Below are 19,309 nucleotides of genomic sequence, written 5' to 3' on the forward strand. Positions count from 1 at the left end.
ACAGAAAAGCACTCACAAGGCAGCCCCTACCCCACGGAGAGAGGTCCCCGAATGTTACTACTGTAAGAAAGTAAGACACATTCAGCAGGATTGCAGGCAAAGAATAAAAAAAAAAAAACGAAAAGATTTTTCAAGAAGATTAGGGCTGTCAGAGGCTCTTCAATTTGGAGACAAGAACATCCAAGGAGCCCTTGATAAAATTAAAAGTGAGTCCCCAATGGCAGGAAGTAAGCTTTTTAGTGGACACTAGAACAGAGAGAGGTACTCTGCAGAAATTGCCAGAGGGGTGTGTGACAAGCAAGGAAAAAGTTTTTGTAATTAGAATCAAGGGGGATCCTTTCAAAGTATCTGTAATAGAGAATGTAGAAATAGAATCGGAAAATAAAATTTGTTTAAGAAATTTATTGCTTGTAGAAAAAGCAGATTATAATTCATTAAGAAGAGATATGATTGTTGCATTAAGAATTAATATCGTTGTTAAAAACTCTGAATTAGTAGTAAAAATATTCAAACTGACTCCCAAAGACGAAGAAGAAATTAACCCTAGAGTGTGGCACTCAAAAGGAGAAATAGAGAAATTAGATATCAAGCCTATTAAAATAGAAATCGAGGACCCTGAAGACCCTATAAGGATCAAGCAATACTCCATCCCGATGGAAGGGAGAAGGGGATTAAAACAAGTAATTGCCGACCTCCTTAAAGGGGTACCCTGAAACCCTGTATGTCTCAGCATAACACCCCCATCCTGGCTGTAAGAAAAACAGATAGCAGTTTACGATTGGTTCAGGACCTCAGAGCTGTAAATGTTAGAACCCGAACCAGATTCCTGGTGGTGGCCAGTCCTTACACTTTACTGAACAGGCTCTCACCTAAAGATGTATGGTATAGTGTAATCGATTTAAAAGATGCTTTTGGACTTGCCCTCTAGATGAAAAGAGTAGAAATTTCTTCGCCTTTCAGTGGGAGGACCCGGACACAAACCGAAAGCAACAGCTGAGGTGGACGGTCCTCCCGCAGGGGTTTGTAGAATCCCCAAATCTGTTCAGACAAGCTCTGGAACAACTACTCACCCAATTCATTCCAGAGGAGGGGACAAAATTGTTACAATATGTAGATGACTTGTTAATTGCCGGAACGACGGAAGAAAAGGTGAAGAAAAGCACGATTTCTTTACTGAATTTCTTGAGACGGAAGGGGTTAAAAGTATCTAAATCCAAATTGCAATTCACAGAGCCCGAAGTAAAATACCTTGGTCATTGGATATCTCAAGGGAAAAAGAAATTAGACCCTGAGAGAGTAGCAGGGATTCTTGCACTCCCTGCCCCAAAAACAAAAAAGACAGATAAGACAATTTTTGGGGCTCCTGAGATATTGCAGACAATGAATTAAAGGATTTAGTGAAAAAGTAAAATTTCTGTATGAAAGGTTAAACACTGATAAGTTGAAATAGACTGAGCAAAATGAATTTAATTTTCAGAAATTAAAGGATGCTGTTGGGAAGGTAGAATTAGAAAGAAATTATAAATATGACTTTGTAGCCAGAAAGGCTAAGGAAGAAATACAAATGATAGCACGGTTTGAATAATTCAAAGAAACCAACCGGGCTGGTATGCCAGAACACATTCTTTCCTGCAATAAAACCAAGCTGAGGCCCCTCATCCCAGCCTTATAAGGAAAGGTCTGAAGGACCCTGAGATAACTAAAAATATGCAAAAATAGCGATTTCTATAGGTTGTACACAAATGTTACTATATTAGTATACTTAGAAAGATTGGTTAGAAAAGGAATAGAATATTCAAAGGTATAGGTTATATAAGTAGTGGTATAGAAGAGCTCGGTCCCTTTTTTCTCTTGCTTGCTCTTTTTTTCCGTCTCTCTTGCGCTCTCTCTCTTGCCCTCTCTTGCTCTCTCTCTCTACCTCTCTACCCCACGCCCTGAAATAAACTTCTAACACTTAACTCGATTATAGAGGTCTTTGCCGTGTCTCTGACCGTCCCCAGAAAGCGTCTCCTACAGATTGGCGAGCCAGTACCGTGAGCAAGGACCACGCTGCTTAGCAGCGAGTTGGGCCGAAGCTCTTTAAAGTTGCAAGGGGAGTTCCTGAGTCCAGAGACGCTGAGGATCGGTGTCTTTTGGAGCTCTGGGAGACTCAGCCCGGGAGTGGAGCACAGCGAGGTGCCTGGCACCGCTTGGTGCTGTGCTGGAAAGGGGTTCTGAGCTCGCTGCAGTGTTGCAAAGCAACAGCTAGAAGCGGAGCTTGGTGAAGGAACCCGAAAAGCAGCGTCTGGAGCCGCAGCAGGGGAGCCTGGCCAGCCCCCACGAGAAGCTGGGATTGGATACGCTGTTTTCTCCGGTACTGAGGTTAGTGCGCACAAGTTTTAATCATGGGACAATCTTACTCTATTCACGACAGAGACCTCTATAAGCGACTAAAACATTTATTACGCTCTGAGTCCAATAATTTACCGAAACAAGAGCTAAAAGATCTTTTAGAATGGACTCTACTTAACTTCCCCAACGCTGACCGTTCAGCTGTATTTACTAGACATTTTTGGGACACGGTCGGTATTAAACTCTTTAATAATATCTCACACCGCGATATGACAGCCGCGCAGCTGGTCCCAGCGTGTAGAACTCTCGTAGAACTCTTTCATAATAAGCAACAACCATCAGTGGCTGTTGCGTCGGATCCAGTCCCTACTACGCGTTTGTCCCTGGCCACGGAGACCCGAAACGTGGCCAGGCCCGTTCCGGCCCCCCGAAACTCAGTGACTCCAGCATCCGCAGTTTCGCGCGTCCCTTCCCCACCCCCCCCAGCCCCCGTGATTTCGCAATCTGTTCCGGTGACCCCATCCCCCTCGGCAGACCCTGCGGCCCCCGCCCCTGCTCCCCCTCCCCCTCCCGATACTGTTCCCGCCCCCAGTGTGGCAAGCGGCGAGCTCCCCGCTCCCTCAAGAAACCCCGTTTCCGCTGTCACAACCCCCGCGCTGCCCACCCCCGGCTCTGCCCTCGCGCTGCACCCCGCCCCTCCCGCTCCCGTCACCGGTGCGACCCCGCCCCTTGACTCCGCCCCTGCGCCTCCGCCCAGCGATGTCATCGTGGCTCCTCCCCCCGTCGGTGCTGTCGCCTCAACTCCACCACCCCTCCTCCCCACTGGAGAATCTCCCGCTCCTCCCCCGCTGCACCCTGCGGCCGTCATCGCGGCTACCGCTTATATTCTATCTGCGCTACAAAACCACACTGCAGCCTCTTCCCTAACTCCTCCACTACCTCCTGTCACCGCTGAGTCAGCCCCGCCGTCAGCAGCGGGTCACACCTCGGCCCCTGAGCCGACACAGACCACTGCTGCCTCGAACATCTCGTTGTTTCATTTTTCTCCACCTCCCGTTTTGCCGCGGCCCGCAGACGTTCCAGCCTCCGCTGCCCGGTCCACCCCGGCCCCCTCAGCTCCTTCTGCTGTTTCTCTCTGGCCACGCGGTCCCGAGCCGCAGCAGGTCCCGGTTCTGCCTGCCACGAGGGCCGCCACCACCGACCCTGGACCGGAACTTACACAAACGCAGTGTCAACCACAGGTTTCCACACGGTCACAAAACACCGCGCTACTCCCGCCAGCGTCTGGTCCTGTGTATTCCCCCGATCCTCTACCAGACCCGGCTGTAATATCACCAAGAACTGCCGCTTCGCTGTCAGATGCCCCCGCGCATTATAACCGCGAACAACCGAAACCTGCTTCCCTGCCCTCGGCCGTGCCGCAGCTCCCAGAGGCTTATCCGCAAGTGCAGCATCCCATTCTGCCCCCTGACCGTCCCCTATCGCAGCTACTGTCAGCCGACACTACAACTACAAGGCCGCCGCTACACCTGGCTACACAAAAGGTACAAAAGGAAGGGGGAATTTCTAACACAGTATCTGCATTAATAAATACAGGAGAGACAGTGAACTATTCTATGCATGCAACAGCTAATCCCCTGACTTTACCACTTCAAAGTGAGATTGTAAAATTCGAAGCTCCACTACACATAAATTCCCAAGAATGTTATGATGATAGCCAACTTACAAACTGGCTGGAAGTCAAAAGACAAATTTGCAAGGAAGAAAACATAAACCCCCTAGCAATGCCGGTGTTATTTAGTCAGCAGGCGGGCGGTCCAAGAACATGGACAGCTATTTCACCCCAGGAGATAAAAGAACTGCGAAAAGCGATAAAGGACAGTGGCATTTGCTCTCCATATTTTAAACAACTGCTGAAAAGTACACTAGAAGAGCATACTCTCACGCCCAATGACTGCAAACATCTTGCTAGCATCACCCTTACAGATTCGCAATTTATGCTATGGGAATTGAAATGGAAGAGACTACTCAGAAATGTATTGGACAATTATAGACGTAGTAATGATCCAGATTTGCGTGCTCTCACCCTGTCAAAGCTCACAGGTGAACCTCCAGATGACCGAAATGAAAATCAGATAAACCTGCCTAGGGTAGCATTAGATGACATCAAAAAAATGGCACGGCGAGCCTTCTTGCAAATTCAGCCTGCCGGAACTTTTGAAAAAGCTTATAACCTTATTAGCCAAGAAGCCTCTGGGCCATTCACAACATTTGTGGATCGTGTAATTCAAGCTGCTGAACGCCAGTGTGGTGATGATATAGCCCGTCCAATTATGATACGGGACATTATCGAAAATAATGCTAATGCCGAATGTAAGAAGGTGATCAAAGCCCTGGGAAAAGAAAAGCCAACAGTGCCAGAAATGATAGACGCTTGTAACAAAATAGGAAGTCCACAACATGTAGCAGCAATTCAAGCAACTGAATTGGGGAGAACCTTAGGGGAGAAGCTGGAAAAAGCTCTTTTAGCACAAACATCACAAGCTGCAGTAATCGCGGCTCAAGCAGAGGCACGAGATCAAAAGCTCACTAAAACCCTACTGCACATCGAAGTCTGCTGAAACCTCCACACCAGCCAGTGACCCTGCAAAAAAGAGCCAAGAAGCAGACGCCCAAGCCTGATCTACGCAGAATCTTCAAGAAGAAAGTGATCTACCAGAAGCAGCTCAAGAAAAAAAAAAATGGAGTTCTGTCGTTTACCCAAGTGCATGTTGTTTTTATCTTTTTGTTTTAATCTGTATAGTGATAATTGTAGTTTTAATAGCTATACCTTGTATACTCCAATGCATGCAGAAACTAATGAGTAGAACCGTATCTAATATCTTAGTTATTCATAGACAAAACGGGGGAGATGTTGGGAAGGTAGAATTAGAAAGAAATTATAAATATGACTTTGTAGCCAGAAAGGCTAAGGAAGAAATACAAATGATAGCACGGTTTGAATAATTCAAAGAAACCAACCGGGCTGGTATGCCAGAACACATTCTTTCCTGCAATAAAACCAAGCTGAGGCCCCTCATCCCAGCCTTATAAGGAAAGGTCTGAAGGACCCTGAGATAACTAAAAATATGCAAAAATAGCGATTTCTATAGGTTGTACACAAATGTTACTATATTAGTATACTTAGAAAGATTGGTTAGAAAAGGAATAGAATATTCAAAGGTATAGGTTATATAAGTAGTGGTATAGAAGAGCTCGGTCTCTTTTTTTCTCTTGCTTGCTCTTTTTTTCCGTCTCTCTTGCGCTCTCTCTCTTGCCCTCTCTTGCTCTCTCTCTCTACCTCTCTACCCCACGCCCTGAAATAAACTTCTAACACTTAACTTGATTATAGAGGTCTTTGCCGTGTCTCTGACCGTCCCCAGAAAGCGTCTCTTACAGATGCACTCATAACTGCCCCCGTACTAACTTTACTGGATACCAATAAGAATTTCAATTATTCGTAGATGTGAATAGACAAGCAGCACAAGGAGTTCTGACCCAAGAGTGGGCAGAAAAAAGAAGCCCATAAGGTTTCTCTCAAAATTTTTAGACCCGGTTAGTCGGGGTTGGCCTACTTGTTTGCAAGCAATTGTGGCAGTGGCTTTATTAGTAAGAGAAGAAAAAAAAAAAAAAAAAAAAAAGGGGTAACTTTCAGAGCTCCCTTGATAGTCTACATGATGTAAGAAATATCTTACAACAAAAAGCGGAAAAGTGGTTGACTGATTTGAGGCTTCTGAAATATGAAGCCATCTTAATCAGCTCGCCTAGTTTAGAATTAAGAACCACTACTGCGCAGAATCCTGCGCAGTTCCTGTTTGGGGAACCAACAGAGAAACTATTACACAATTGCATTGAAACTGTGGAATTGCAAACTAAAGTTAAACCAGATTTAGAAAATCAGGAGTTAGAAAAAGGAGAAAAGTAGTTTATAGATAGATCCTCGAAAGTTGTTGAGAGAAAAAGAAAGTCAGGATATGCTAGAGTAAATGGCATATCAGGAAGCATTGTGAAATCAGGCCCCCTGAAAGCAAGCTGGTCTGCACAAGCTTGCGAGCTTTATGCTCTCCTGAGAGCCCTCCAGGGGTTGAAAAGAAAGAGGGGGATCATCTATACAAATTCGCGGTATGCTTTTAAGGTAGTACATACTTTTAAGAAAATTTGAGAAAAAGAAGTCTGATAAATACGAAAAAAAAAAGAGTTAATCCATAGGGAAATCATTCGACAAATTCTACAGGCTGTCAGAGAACCAAAGGAAATATCAGTTGTCCATGTAAAAGGACACCAAACAGGATGGCAGTTCCACACCCGAAGTAACAACCTGGCAGACAAAGAGGAAAAACGAGCGGCTTTGTTAACCAGTCTGCAGAAAAGAGGACTGATTCCCCAAAGCACAACACTGGGATTTGCCATACACCAAATGCAGCCTGGGGATAAAGTCCTGATCAAAGCTTAGAAAGAGCTCCCCCTCAACCCTCACTGGGAAGGACCGTTTCTCATCCTCCTGACCACAGACACAGCTGTCCGGACTGCAGAAAAGAACTGGACACACTCACCTCGAGTGAAAAAAGTAACGGATTACAACTCCTCCGAGGGGAAAGTCACCACACCTCCGAGAGAGCTGAAAATCAAACGCCGGCGTCATCACAAATGACAAGTGACGACCAGATAAGTTGTATTAATCCTGATTGTAATTGTTTTCCATTTATCCACTTCGAGTGTGCTTATTGTAAACAGATTTGGGTAGCCCACTGTTTAAGAGGGTACAAACCTAAAGGATTGTGCACAAAGCGTCTAGAGAAAGAACAGGAGGAGACTAGCCGTTTCTTAACACTTGCCACCCGGGCGGGGTCCTTGGAACTAAACTCTCCTGAGTGGTTCCTATTGTTCCAAAAGGGGTTAAGAGGCCAGTTAGATTCCAAAGCCAAGGCTTTAGAAATCGAGTGCCGAAAAACAATTAAAGTTTAAAGTACTGTGTAGGACAGACCCAACTAAATTGTCTCGGTGGGCTACTTTCAAAAGAAGGTACGCCTTAAGGACTACAAGGGCCCCTGAAGACAGTCCCTGCTGCCGAGAAGATGGTAATCCCCGCCGTATGTTCCTATACGGGCGAAGGGCAAGGCAGAGAGATGCAATGGTGGGGAATCCTGATAGTCCTGAACCTAGCCGTGTGCTTGGCCGAGGGAACGAGTCCCGAGGTACCTCCAGGGGGAGAGTCCCCTGGGGAAGTGTGAGCAGTGTCAGACTGCCACAGAAACCGGACGAAAGATTGACTGTCCTCCAGAACTGCAGAAGGGGATGTGTTTTTCCAACGGCACTCAGTATAAGATCTGTAAATTAAAGGGGGAGGTCTGGTGTTACTGCTCAAAGGCAAGTTTTAAAGACGGGCAGTTTCAAACTCCTGAAAGACAAAAGATCAAAACTACCCACTTCAGGTACAAGAGAGAAGTGGGAGGGATTCCTCCGATTTCAATTTATAGTCAATGTAATAAAACCATCTAGATCAGAAGAAAAAGACAATCCACCTTTGTAGCATATTACAAAATCAATCCTATGTTACAATAAAGCGAACCTGAAAACGTGTACTGTAAGTGGAAAAATGTATTAAGAAGATAGAAATTTAAAACATGAAACAAAAGCTTCCTTCAATAATGAACCAATAATTTTAGATTTGTTAAAAAGTGAAGTTGACCGGGTATGTTTACAATTTGACCAAGTATTCTGTTTCTCCAGAGATGAAGACGAGTTAAATCCTAAAAGCAAAATATCAGACTGGGAGAAAAGTGAATGTGGTTAATCTCACACTCATCCCTCTGTAAGATTGAATAAAATAATACGAATTTTTAATGTGGTCAAATTATTAGGTGGGGGACTGTAATAAAGAATTGGATGAATAAAAATTCGAAAGAAAAGGTTTAAATAAAGTATATGTAATTGTAAATGATGAAAATATGGAATGAGAAATCCTCCTCCAGGTCGAGGCAGGATTTCTCTTCCAAAGCAACAGATTGCAGCCAAGCACCCAGATAACAATTGCAAGCAGGCACATCAGCGCCGAAAGAATGGGCAGGACACGGGCCATCGAACAAACAAAGGAACGGGCCCGGACGAGATATCGCCGAGCCCGAGCATCTCCGCCCTGACCACCTGTGCTGGAGAAATGGAGAAACTAGACAAAGGAAGAGGAGCCAGCCGAGATAGCCATCGGCTCCAGGATGGGTGCCACCACTCCACCCTAATGGCCCGGACCAAAATGATATCAAAAAGACATCCTGGACCTCTTTACATATGAGGAGCCTCTGCCCAACGTCTATTGACTCTATTCCCCAGTGCCAGGAAATCTATTCTTCGAACAATCAAGAACCTCTTAGCAAAGGGTGCCTGCTTGGAATTTGGCCTCGGGACACAAACTTCCTATAAAAACCCAGGCCAAAGGACTCTCAGGCGTGGATTTGGGAGCATCTATACCTTGCGTATAGACCCTGTCCACCCAGCGCTGCGCTGCTTATTTTATTGTGGTTTTTTTTTTCTCTTTGTTCGAATTTATTATTGTTTGATAATAAATTTTCTCTTTTATATAACCCGAAATTGCCTTTGCATTTATAACAATTTCAAATTGCCTCCATTTGTGGATAAAAAGAGTTTGGACCCAGCAGTCCTAATAAAGGAGCCAGAGTGTGGGTCCAGAGGCCAAATGGCCCTCCCAAGCCAGCTGAAGGAACAGCTCTGGGCAAAGACAACACTGTTGGAATCCTGAGACCTGGGCAGGAACAATGGGAATATGTCCCTGCAGCCAAGTGTTCTCTGCCAGAACAAGTCGATGGGATGGGATATTGTTTTACAGACCCTGCCAGACCAAATCTCCCTGTTTGCCCCAACGGCCCCTTTGGAAAATGCTCAGATCCACGGGGCTCCATGTGAAGGCTGATGTGACCCTGAGGGACTTCCACACCAATTCCAGCCAGGAGCCTGGCTGTCCCTCAGGGACTGGGACTCGGCACCTCTCCAGCCGAAGGGGAAAGGACCCCAGCAAGCCTTGTTAGCCACAGACAGCGCGGTAAAGCTGAACAGCAAAGGACCTTGGGGACATTATTCTGGAATTCAAAAGGTGCCAGCTCCATGGACAACAGAATTATTGTTCCTAACGTGAATGAGGGTGAGGAAAAAGGATGAGTAGGCTTGTGATGGTAAAGCACAGAAATCCTTTCACATTGTGGTCTCCAACTAGAACAGGGCTTGGTTTCTCCGGAAGGGAAATCTCAGTCAATCCTGTAAAACTGATAATTGCATTCCTGTGTTCCACAGCACAGTTTTCTGTCAGTGTCCCTGCACTGGATCCGTTACAAGTCAGAGCCCATTGACAGAGTTTTGGCCACCCCACAGGGTGAGCCCTCCGAGGGAACACCATTCCTCCCAACCTGAGCTGAGAACATACCCAGCAATTAGTTACATTGAGTATTTTGGCTACTTTGATCTTTAAATTTTCAAAATAATTTTGATTACTAATGCCTTGATTAAACTTCAGAGGTGTTTCTGGCAAACAAAGATCCTGGCTGACTCTGAAGATACAACTTACAGGTGTTGGGGGTTAGGTGTCCTTTATTTTCGATTTAGTTCTGGCTTGCCTGTGGAATTTTTACTCATGACTTGCAGGGAAAACTTAACTGCGGGTACCTGGTGGGTGCTTGAGGAAAGATAAAGAGTTTGGCTGGGCCCAGGGGGGGAAGGGGGCAGGAAAAGGGGAGGGTGGGGACAGTTTGGTGTCTTCTTCAGCTTCGGAGAAGAACACTTTGGGTGCAGAGCTGTTGTGGTGGGGAGAAGGGAATTTCACCATCACCCAGATGGAGCTGCTGCTTCTTCTCCTTCTTCCCTCTTCATTGGTGGCCTCGCACCCCCTGTCCTGCCGGGACGTGTGGCACTGCCAGCCACCGCCACGGAGCTGCTGATCCACCTCAGCCACTGGCCCGGGATCTCAGCTCATCCCTGCTGTTCCAGCTGAGTGTTCCTCAGAGCCCTGCAGGAGCACCAGCACTGACTGCCAACCCGAGGGGGTTTGTAAAACAAAGCCTCTCCTCCATCCTTTCCCGTCTCAGCCCAGAAAGCTGTCACGGGGTCCCTGGCTCTGTTTTCTTGCTAACGCTGTAGTTATTGTTGTTTGTTTGCCTGGTTATAAATATTAGTAAAAAACTGTTATTCCTATCCCCAGATCTCTGCCTGAGAGCCTCTTGATTTCAAGATTATCATAATTCGGAGGGAGGGGGTCTACATTTTTCATTCCAAGGGAGGCTCCTGCCCTCCCTAGCAGACACCTGTCTCTCAACACTGAGACATTTCCATGAGTAAATTTTACAAAGTTTTCAATAAAATTCTTATTGATAAATTTGCCTCCATTTCATTTCTAACAAGCTGTTCCTAAAGATCCCGTCAGGCTGTCTTAGACACTTTGGGCAAGGGATTCCTTCCAAGCTGGGCCACTTGGGGGGGGATGGGGGCGGCCCCAGGGCGCAGGGCAGGGTGTGCAAGGGCCCTTTGTGACACGCTGCAGCACGGTCACCGTGGGATGGTGGCAACGGGAGCAGATGTCAAAGGGCCCTTTGTGACACGTGCTGCCATAGGAGCTGGCGGTGACAGGGCCACGCCACAGTGCTCGGTGCACGCGACGGGTCAGGACGCGCCAGAGCGGTGCTGTGAGGAGCCCCCGCACAGCGCACTCCTTTGTGTCGGACCTGGAGCTTTTCTGAAGCACTATTACTACAGGTGACCTCGAGGCCAGACCACAGGTCTTGCTGACCTGTGGCCTTGCTGAGCCTTCCTTCTTAAGGTTCTCTTGAGGGCAGACCGTGGGACTTGGTGACCCGGAGCTTTTCCGACGTGTCGCCCATCCCTGCAGTCTCTGACCTTGAGACCAGACCACAATCCCTGTCGAGGAGCCTCCTGTCCTTCTGGCAGGAGCCCTCAAGACCCAAGTGCAGGACTCGCTGTCTTGCAATCTTGCCAGGACTTGAGTCTTGCAGGTGCCTTCCAGGCACGACTGCAGGACTTGCTGACTCTGAGTTTTTCCGAGCCATCTCTCCTGCAAGCAGCCATAAATCCAGTCACTGCCATGGAGCAGCGACCCCCAAGAGTGCCCAAGTTGGCCTGGCTTGAGGAGCAGGAAGAAGAAGGCTCTGGAGCTGTCCTGGCACAGGAGTCTGAAGAGGTGCAGGAGTTCCAGGCACCACAGGAGGGTGAGTTGCAGAGCTCAGCCTTAGGGCTAGTGCCTGTTGCCAGCTTGGCCCCATCCCATTACATGCCATGCCATCCCCTGGTGCTGTTCCTATGGAAAGGATTGGAGAGTCTGGAAGATTTGGAGCAGCGACCCCCAAGAGTGCCCAAACTGGCCTGGGTGGAGGAGGAGGAAGAGGAGGTCGAGGAAGAAGGTCCTGGAGCTGCCCCAGCACCAGAGACCGAAGAGGTGCAGCAGTTGCAGCCGCTGGAGGAGGGTGAGTGGCAGAGCTGGGCCACAGGGCTGGTGTCTGCGGCCATCTTGGCCCCATCCCATCCCATTGCATCCCATCTCATCCCATCCCACACTGTCCTGTGGAGACACACCCATGGACAGCACAAAAAAGGGGCTGGGGCTGCCCCCGCAGCAGTGGCCGTGCTGCATCCCCTGGGGCATCCCGGGACTGTCCCTGCCTGGGGAACGCAGGGCTGGGCTGTGCTCTCCGGCCTCTCCCGCAGCCCCTCAGCTCTGGCTGCTCTTTGCCAGATGCAGCCATGGACGGCACACAAGAGCAGGACACCGCCCGTGGCCGCTTCCGCAGAGCAGCGCAGGTACCTGCAGCCATCCCCACCTGCGCTGGGCCTGCTGGCACTGCTCAGCCCAGCACCGCACTTGGAGCACTCCATGCAACTTCCCTGCCTTCCTGCCCTTCTCCTACAGTTTCTTTACCAATACATCAAGAGAATTGGCAAGGAAGACACCAGACCTATGGACACTGAGGTCAAGACATCCTCAGAGGTCTTGGTAGAACAGAGCAGCGCTGCCCAGCTGGATCTGCTTGTAGAGACGGCTCTTTTCAATCCAGAGCAAGTAAGCAGCCTGTGGCCAGCCTTTGATCCTCCAGCAATTGCTTGGCTTTCCCAAGCCACGCCTGCTGCTCACTTGGAGCTTTTGAGGCCATGGCAGCGTGCTGGAAGAGAAGCACTTGTCTGAGGAAGAAGCTGGGCACATTGCTGACTCCCTCTGCTGGCATTCCAAGTCTCCCTGTGCCTTCTCCAGGTGCCCGGCGTGGTGAGGTACATCCACCAGTGGCTCATGGCCAATGAGGCTGCTGAGCACAGGATGGACTGGGCCCTGATGCAAGTGGCCGAGGCAGAGCCCGATGATGTGGCCATCACTCTCCTGCGGGTGGCCCCAACGTGTGACAGGTATGGGGCCCAGCTGCCCCGAGGCCTCAGGGCTCCCCAGCCCATCACCCTGTACAGCCCGGCCCAGGGCTGTGAGCAACACAGATTTGCAGGGCCCTCTGGCTGCTCCCTTTGCCAGCCCTGCTACAAAGTCGGCCCCCGAGCCCACTGCCGTGCTGCCAGCCTGCCCCTCAGGGGCCTGTCCCCACAGGGCTGGGCTGCCTGGCTGCTGCTGCCGCTCAGGGGCAGTGGGCACAGGCAGAGCTGGTGGCCAGCTCAGCTCCCCGCTGCTGCCCAGCCCACGGTGCTGTGTCTGACCCCGCAGAGCTGCTATGGCCATGTGGACGACCATCTTGCTCTCGCCCTGGATTTCAGAGGAAGTGACACCGCTCCTCATCAATGTGGTGGGGAGCTGGCCGCAGAAAAACCTGGGCACCTCTGATGGGGACAAGACGGCTGTCTTTTCCCTGACTGTGAGTTTCTGGAGCTGGCCTTTGCTCACCGCAAGGCCGGCCGCCTCTCCAGCAGCTCTGTTGCCTCCTTCCCCCACTGCATCTCCCTGCTTCAGGCACTGGCCACAAACCTGGCCTAGGGGCAGCTTCAGGGCCACCAGGCCCGCTGCTCCCCCTGTGTCTGCCCCGGCCTCTCCCTGCCACGCTCAGGCCCTGCCACACTGACGCCCCGGCACTGAGCGCTGTCTCAGGCTGCTTTGTCCTCTGCAGGCAACTCTGGTGATGTGGAAGATCCTCCAGGGGCCCTGTTGCCCACAGATCCTCACAGTCTATTTCCCCCGCCTCTTTGTGCATCTCCTCTTCCAAACGTACTTCAGTACTTTGTATATGACAGAGGACGTCCATACCTTCTGGAAGGAATGCCAGGAGCAACACGGCCTCTCCACCAGCCCCAACAGGTGCTCCATGCCACTCCTCCTGTCCCTGCCACTTCCCCAGCCTCACAGCCAGCGCTCCCAGCGTCACCTGGGCTTTGCTGTGCACACAGGTTTGCAGTGCAGACCCTGAAGGCCCTGCTCTCCAGTCTCCACTTGGAGCATGTGGTGGTGGCAATGGAACGCAAGCGTGGCTGGGACACGCTGCTCTGTGCTGACACCCACCACTATGCCATGGGTCTGCTGGCCAGGTGAGCCCCCCTTCTCCCCACTGCCTCTGACGTTTGTGCCCCCTGCCCGGGATGCCCCCCACAGTCCCCGTGGCCATGGGCCTGAGGACCTCGTCACCGAGGGATGGCCAAGGAGACTGCAAAAGGCTGTGAGAGGAGGGTGCCCAGGAGCAGCCACATCTGAAGGGCCCAAATACCCTCACAGGGTGCTGGGGCAATAGGACAACTGTGTCAGTCAGTCCTGGGAGAGGTTTTTTGCACCCTTGCTGAGACTCTTTCTGCCATTTTCTGCCTTCCAGGGTAATGCGCCGTGCATCCGCCCACTTGTGCAAAAGCATCTTAAGCTACCTGCTTGAGGTGCTCAGCAAACCGTTGCCACTCTGGGATGTCTCTGCCATGGCATTCCTTGTGGAGGTGAGCCTGATGGCCAGCACTACCTCGCTCAGCTCCCTGCCAGCCCTGTCCCCTGGCATGGCCACAGCTGCCTGGGACGGCACCCGCGCCCTGTGCTGCTGCCTGGGCCCAGCCCTGCGCACTTCCAGGCTCCTGCCGGCCAGCTCCCCTCTCACTGCCCTGTGCCTTTCAGCTCCTAGATTGCCTGGACTTGAGTGACTGTGGTGACAGCCTAATGGAGATCTTGTATAAGTACCTGTGGTACAACTCCACAGAGATGCATCACCAGGTGCTCAGGGCTCTCCTCCTGCTAAAGGACCGTCCCTCCATGGTGAGAAGGGGGCAGCAGCTGAAGCCGTGTGGGCAGCATGAGGCTGGGCAATGCTGTCACTTGGCCTTGGCTGGCCTTTGCCTTGGGTGCTGAGGCAGCTCCTCGCAGCTCTCCTGCCTCCTGCTTCAGCTGCCCGAGTGCTTTGGGACAGCCCTTTGGCCTCTGGGCCCTGCGGCAGCTGCCCGGGCTTTCACACCCTTGTGTTCTGCACAGGCCGAAAGAATTCAGAGCCTGACAGGAAGACTAGTGCACCTCCTGTGGGACTTGGACAGTGACGTGGCCAGGATGAGCATTGCTCTCCTGAGCTATATTTTCCTGGATGAAGAAACCCCAATATCCTGGCGCAGGGCCCTGCAGCTGGCTGAGCCGCTCCTGAAACTCCTGGACAATGTAAGGCTCTGTGCCCCAGCCACGGCCACTGCCTGCTGCCCGGACACTTTGTGCCCTGTGCATTTGCAGGCCTGCGCCAATGTGGGCCACAAGAAGCCAATGATGAGGTCATTTTTCCTTCCTTCCTTTCATACAGCCTGATAGCCAGGTGCAGCTGCTCTCCATGTCTCTCCTTCGAAGAATGATGTCGTCGGCAGAAGAAGAAGGAAGAAAGCCCCTGAAGGAACGAGTGTACCAGAGCCTGCTCCCACTCTTTTTCCACTGCCAAGATGAGAATCGGCATGTGGCAGAGGTGAGGACTCCTGGGCTGCTGCTGCGCCTTGGCAGGGGGCTCAGCTGCCTCCTGCCCTGACGCAGGCTTGCAGGCTGCAGCCTCCTCCAGCCCTTGGCACTGGGACACTCCTGTGCCCTGCCTTGTGGGGCCATTTGCGGCTCTCTGCTGCTCCCCAGGCCTCTCGGACAACGCTCCTTCGCGCGGCTGGCTTTCTGAAGAGGCCAGACCTGGAAAAAGCTGTGAGGAAGGAGAAGCTGTGGAAGTTTGCCAAGCTCGTGGTAAGGGCGGGCTGCAAGTGCCAGCCAAAGGCTAGAGAAGCCCCCTGGCCCCGGTGCTCAGTGTGTGGGGCTGGCAGCTGTGCCCCTGCCCACTGCTGCACCCGGGGGCCGCACGGCTTCTCAGGGCTGGCCGGGCACGGGAGGCCGGGACTGGCCGCAGGCAGCAGCGCCCGGCCGAGGGACAGAGCCCGCGCCAAGCCTTCCCTCCTGCCGCTCTCTCCAGCTGGCAGACCACAGGATCCCCTTGGCCCAGCACCTGCGCCGGGCCCTGCAGTACCTGCAGGACCCACAGGAGACCCTGCGAGCGGCGGCCATCAGGGTCATCGGTGAGTCCCGAGCCCGGGCTCCCTCCCCGCCCCGCCGCAGCTCGGCCCCAGCCCCGGCTGCTGCCCCGGCAGCGGCACCCGGGCCCGGCGCCCTGGAGCCCCGGCTGCCCTCGGGGCTGCTGCTGCCGGCCTCTGGCAGCCGTGCCCTTGGGCTGGGTTAGGATGCGGTAAGGGCCCGGGCTGAGCCCTGCCGGGGCAGGAGGCCGTGTGGCCACAGGGCTGGCAGCGCCGCTGGCAGGGAGCTGTGCTGCTGGGACCCTGACAGGCTCTGTGTTCTCAGGGATGGCCGGGGAGCAGCTAAGGGGGCAGCACGCAGAGCTCCAGGTGTTGTGCAGAGGTGAGCCACGGCAGCGGGCTGACAGTGGTGGCTGTCGGGGGCAGCTGCAAGCCCTGGCCAGGCTGTGGAGGGCTCTGCTCCCTGTGCCGATGAGGGACGGCGTGGGCAGAGCACAGTGAGATTTCAGGGCCACGTGGGGCATTTGTGGCCAGCAGCTTCGGGCTGACCCCCTTGGTCCCTGCTCCCTCCTGGCCAAGGCAAGAGCCGGCTGGCATGGCCCTGGCAGGGGGCTCTCGATGGGCCCCCACAGCTCTGGGGTGTGACCGTGGCTCTGTTCGTCTCTCTTGCAGCCCTCGAACGCCTGACGGAGGACAGAAGCGGTGCCGTGTCAGATCTGGCACTTGAAACGCTGTATGTCCTCCGGGCCATCCAGAGTGCCCGTTACTCCATTCTCCAGAGGATGCAAGACCAAATCCTCAGGGCATGGAGGACACGGCCTCGTCTGTCGGGCCTGGGCTGGCTGCGCTGCTGGAGGTGTACTCAGAGCTGACCTGAGAGGCTCTGTCTTCTGGGGCCACATGGGCCAGCCAGGATGTTTTTTTTCATAAGGGTTGTTCTTTTCCTTTTTTCTCTTCTTTTTACTATGTAAATAATGTAGGATATGTTAGGGCTGAGAGGCTCTGTCTTCTGGGGCCACATGGGCCATCTGTTAGTTTTTGTTTGATAGAGATTGTTCTTTGTTTCGTTTCCATTTAGTATGTAAATAATATAGGATATGTTATAAACCACAAGAGTCCCAAGACCTTTCTTTTGCTGCCCAGGGTGTGCGGGGCATAGGGGAAGAGAGGGAAAAGGGTTCTTGTGTTCAGCAACCTGCCAGGGCATGCAGTGGTGCAGGGGAAATGGCCAGAAGCCCCTTGGCCTTTGGTGGTTGTGCTGAAGCCACAAGCCCTGTGGCAGGCAGGAAGCGCCATCTGTGTCCTGCTGCCCGTGTGTTGCTGCCGTGATGGCTGAGGAGCTGCTGGAGCTCCTGTGGGGCTGCGGCGCTGCTGCCGGGCCAGGCTGGGGGAGCCCCTGAGGGCACGGGGTGCTGGGAGGCCGTGAAGGGATGAGGGGCTGCGGAGGCCCAGATGGGACAAGGCAGTGGGAAGGCACGAGGGGGATGTGTGAGGGAGTGGGTGGCAGGAGGTTCCAAGGGGACAGAAGGCCCTGGAGGAGCCGGGGTGGTGGGAAGCCCTGAGGAATTGGGTGTCAGAGGCCATAAGCAGCCCCCGGGCAGCCGCCTGGTCCCTGACACCCGGCTGCTCCAGTGCTGTCCCAAAATGTCCCCCAGGCCTGCAGCAGAAGGCCTGGAGGCTGGGACACCACCCCAGCGGGAGGGTGGGGACAGCCCGAGGTGCCCAGGCTGGGCTGGCTGGGGACATGGAGGGCAGGGGGTGCTGCCAGGCCACGGCCACTGGGTGCCTTCAGGAAGGGGCAGTGGGCAGAGGCAGGGCTAACAGCCAGCCCGGGCCCTCGCGGCTGCCCAGGCCACGCTGCTGTGACTGAGGCCCCCCTGACACAGAGCTCGGGGCCCACAGAGCTGCTGCCACCATGGGGAGGGTGGCGATGCCTCCTCCAGCAGGGCTGCCCAGTGGCTCCTGCCCAAGCGGCTCTGGAGCCCACAGAAACAGCAGCAGAGTGTGCCCAGGAACAGCAGCAGCCCCAACGTCAGCACCTGCGCACTGAGGCGTCCGCAGCAGCCGGGTGCCAAACAGGGGGAGGCTTTGGGCACAATTGCCTTTGCTTTGGCAAAAGGCTTCAGCAGAGTTGGCCACAATGGCTTTCTCTTCACTTGCAGCCTCACAGCAACGCTTGGCAGCTTCAGCTGCAGCCTGTGCCTGTGACTGACTTGGATGGCCGTGCTTGAGGGCGAGCTCGCCTTCCACACTCAGGTGTCCCAAGGCAGCGGCATTGGCACCATCCTGAGTGAGAGAGAGAGAGAGAGAGAGAGAGAGTCTGATGGGGCAGCTGCCCTCCCTGTCATCTGTCCAGGCACCTTAAAGACACATGAAACCAAATCCTGGACTTGCTTGGAGCAAAGGAAGAAGCAGCATGTGCTGAAAAAAACCAGGGACTTACACGGCTCAGTTTTGCTCTCCACTTGGGCAATCCCAGAATCCCTGAGCACTTGGTGTTGCAAAGTATCATCAACATCATCCAGCCTCCAACCACCCTGCCATGGGCACAGGTGGTGTGCAGGCACAGGTGTCACTAGAATTGGGAGAACACTTTTCCATGTTGACCTTTTCCTCTCCTGGATTTCAAGCAGAGATGAAAACATCATCTGGTGAATGACAGGTGAATAGTGTAGCTCACAGAACTAGGAGTAGGAGTCTCCAGTGGCCCATGGTGTGTCCATTTAACCATTGTTAGATTGTCCAGTTGGAGCTCAGCGCGGTGCAGCCCGGGCACAGGCACCACGCTGGTCCATTTCAGCATCCCAAAGTCTTGGTGGCTCCCTGTGCACCCATTGTCTCCTGAATCCATTCTTGAATTCCCAGTTACTGCTGTGCTGGACATGAGAACACAGGAGCAGCTTGTTTGCCTCATTCTTGCCTTTTGCTGCTCCTGCCTAAAGGACTCATCAGGACTATATGCTGATGGAATGGGATCGCCGAACAGCAGCGACTTTGTCTCTAGAGTCTAAAACTAAAACCTTGTCTGACTGTTCAGACACTCTAAAATCCAGGGTGAGAATGACAGCTTTGGTATGGAAGAATCCTAGAAATCATGACTTGTGATTTTTCTAGTCAAGGATTTGAATGCCAGTGTGGAAACTACCAAAATATTCAAACTTGTTTTCATTGGCAACCCTTTTGAAATGGCATCAGCACACCTCCAGGGGACAGGGTATGACAGTGGGGACAGTACTTGGCAGCTCATGGCTTCAGATGTGGGAGGTAAATATTTTCCCTAGGTACACATTGAAGTTGAAGTTTTCCCAGGGTTTGGATTGACTGGTCATTGCAGGTAACTTTAATCAATGCAAAAGGATGTAAAAGCAGAGTTTCTGGAGAATGTGCACTAGGGAGGGAATAGGGAGAAAATCTTGAACACAGCCAGCAGGCTCTGGAAAAATTGATAAAAATTAAAATTAAAAATAGATGTAGCACTGTGACTGTT

At 52.2% G+C, this 19,309-nt stretch overlaps 1 protein-coding gene across 3 annotated transcripts; it reads left to right on the forward strand.

Moving 5' to 3' along the window:
• Positions 1-10,965: 10,965 nt before the first annotated feature.
• LOC147646036 (maestro heat-like repeat-containing protein family member 7) lies at positions 10,966-16,932 on the forward strand. 3 transcript variants are annotated; one of them, XM_086873986.1, is made up of 16 exons: positions 10,966-11,594; positions 11,694-11,849; positions 12,119-12,183; positions 12,293-12,442; positions 12,632-12,780; positions 13,085-13,232; positions 13,482-13,669; positions 13,759-13,896; positions 14,175-14,289; positions 14,462-14,599; positions 14,813-14,989; positions 15,126-15,281; positions 15,440-15,541; positions 15,765-15,867; positions 16,148-16,204; positions 16,495-16,932. In XM_086873986.1, the coding sequence occupies exons 1-16, from the start codon at positions 11,471-11,473 to the stop codon at positions 16,692-16,694; spliced, it is 2,166 nt and encodes a 721-aa protein (XP_086730112.1). In that variant the 5' UTR covers positions 10,966-11,470; the 3' UTR covers positions 16,695-16,932. The 3 variants fall into 3 exon arrangements, with proteins under 3 accessions (XP_086730112.1, XP_086730113.1, XP_086730111.1); XM_086873987.1 differs by having other exon boundaries at positions 15,440-15,519; XM_086873985.1 differs by having other exon boundaries at positions 15,440-15,867.
• The last annotated feature ends 2,377 nt before the right edge of the window (positions 16,933-19,309 follow it).

This window comes from Cyanistes caeruleus, unplaced genomic scaffold (genome assembly GCF_971803275.1).
Source record: "Cyanistes caeruleus unplaced genomic scaffold, bCyaCae1.hap1.1 HAP1_SCAFFOLD_130, whole genome shotgun sequence".
Lineage (NCBI taxonomy): Eukaryota > Metazoa > Chordata > Aves > Passeriformes > Paridae > Cyanistes > Cyanistes caeruleus.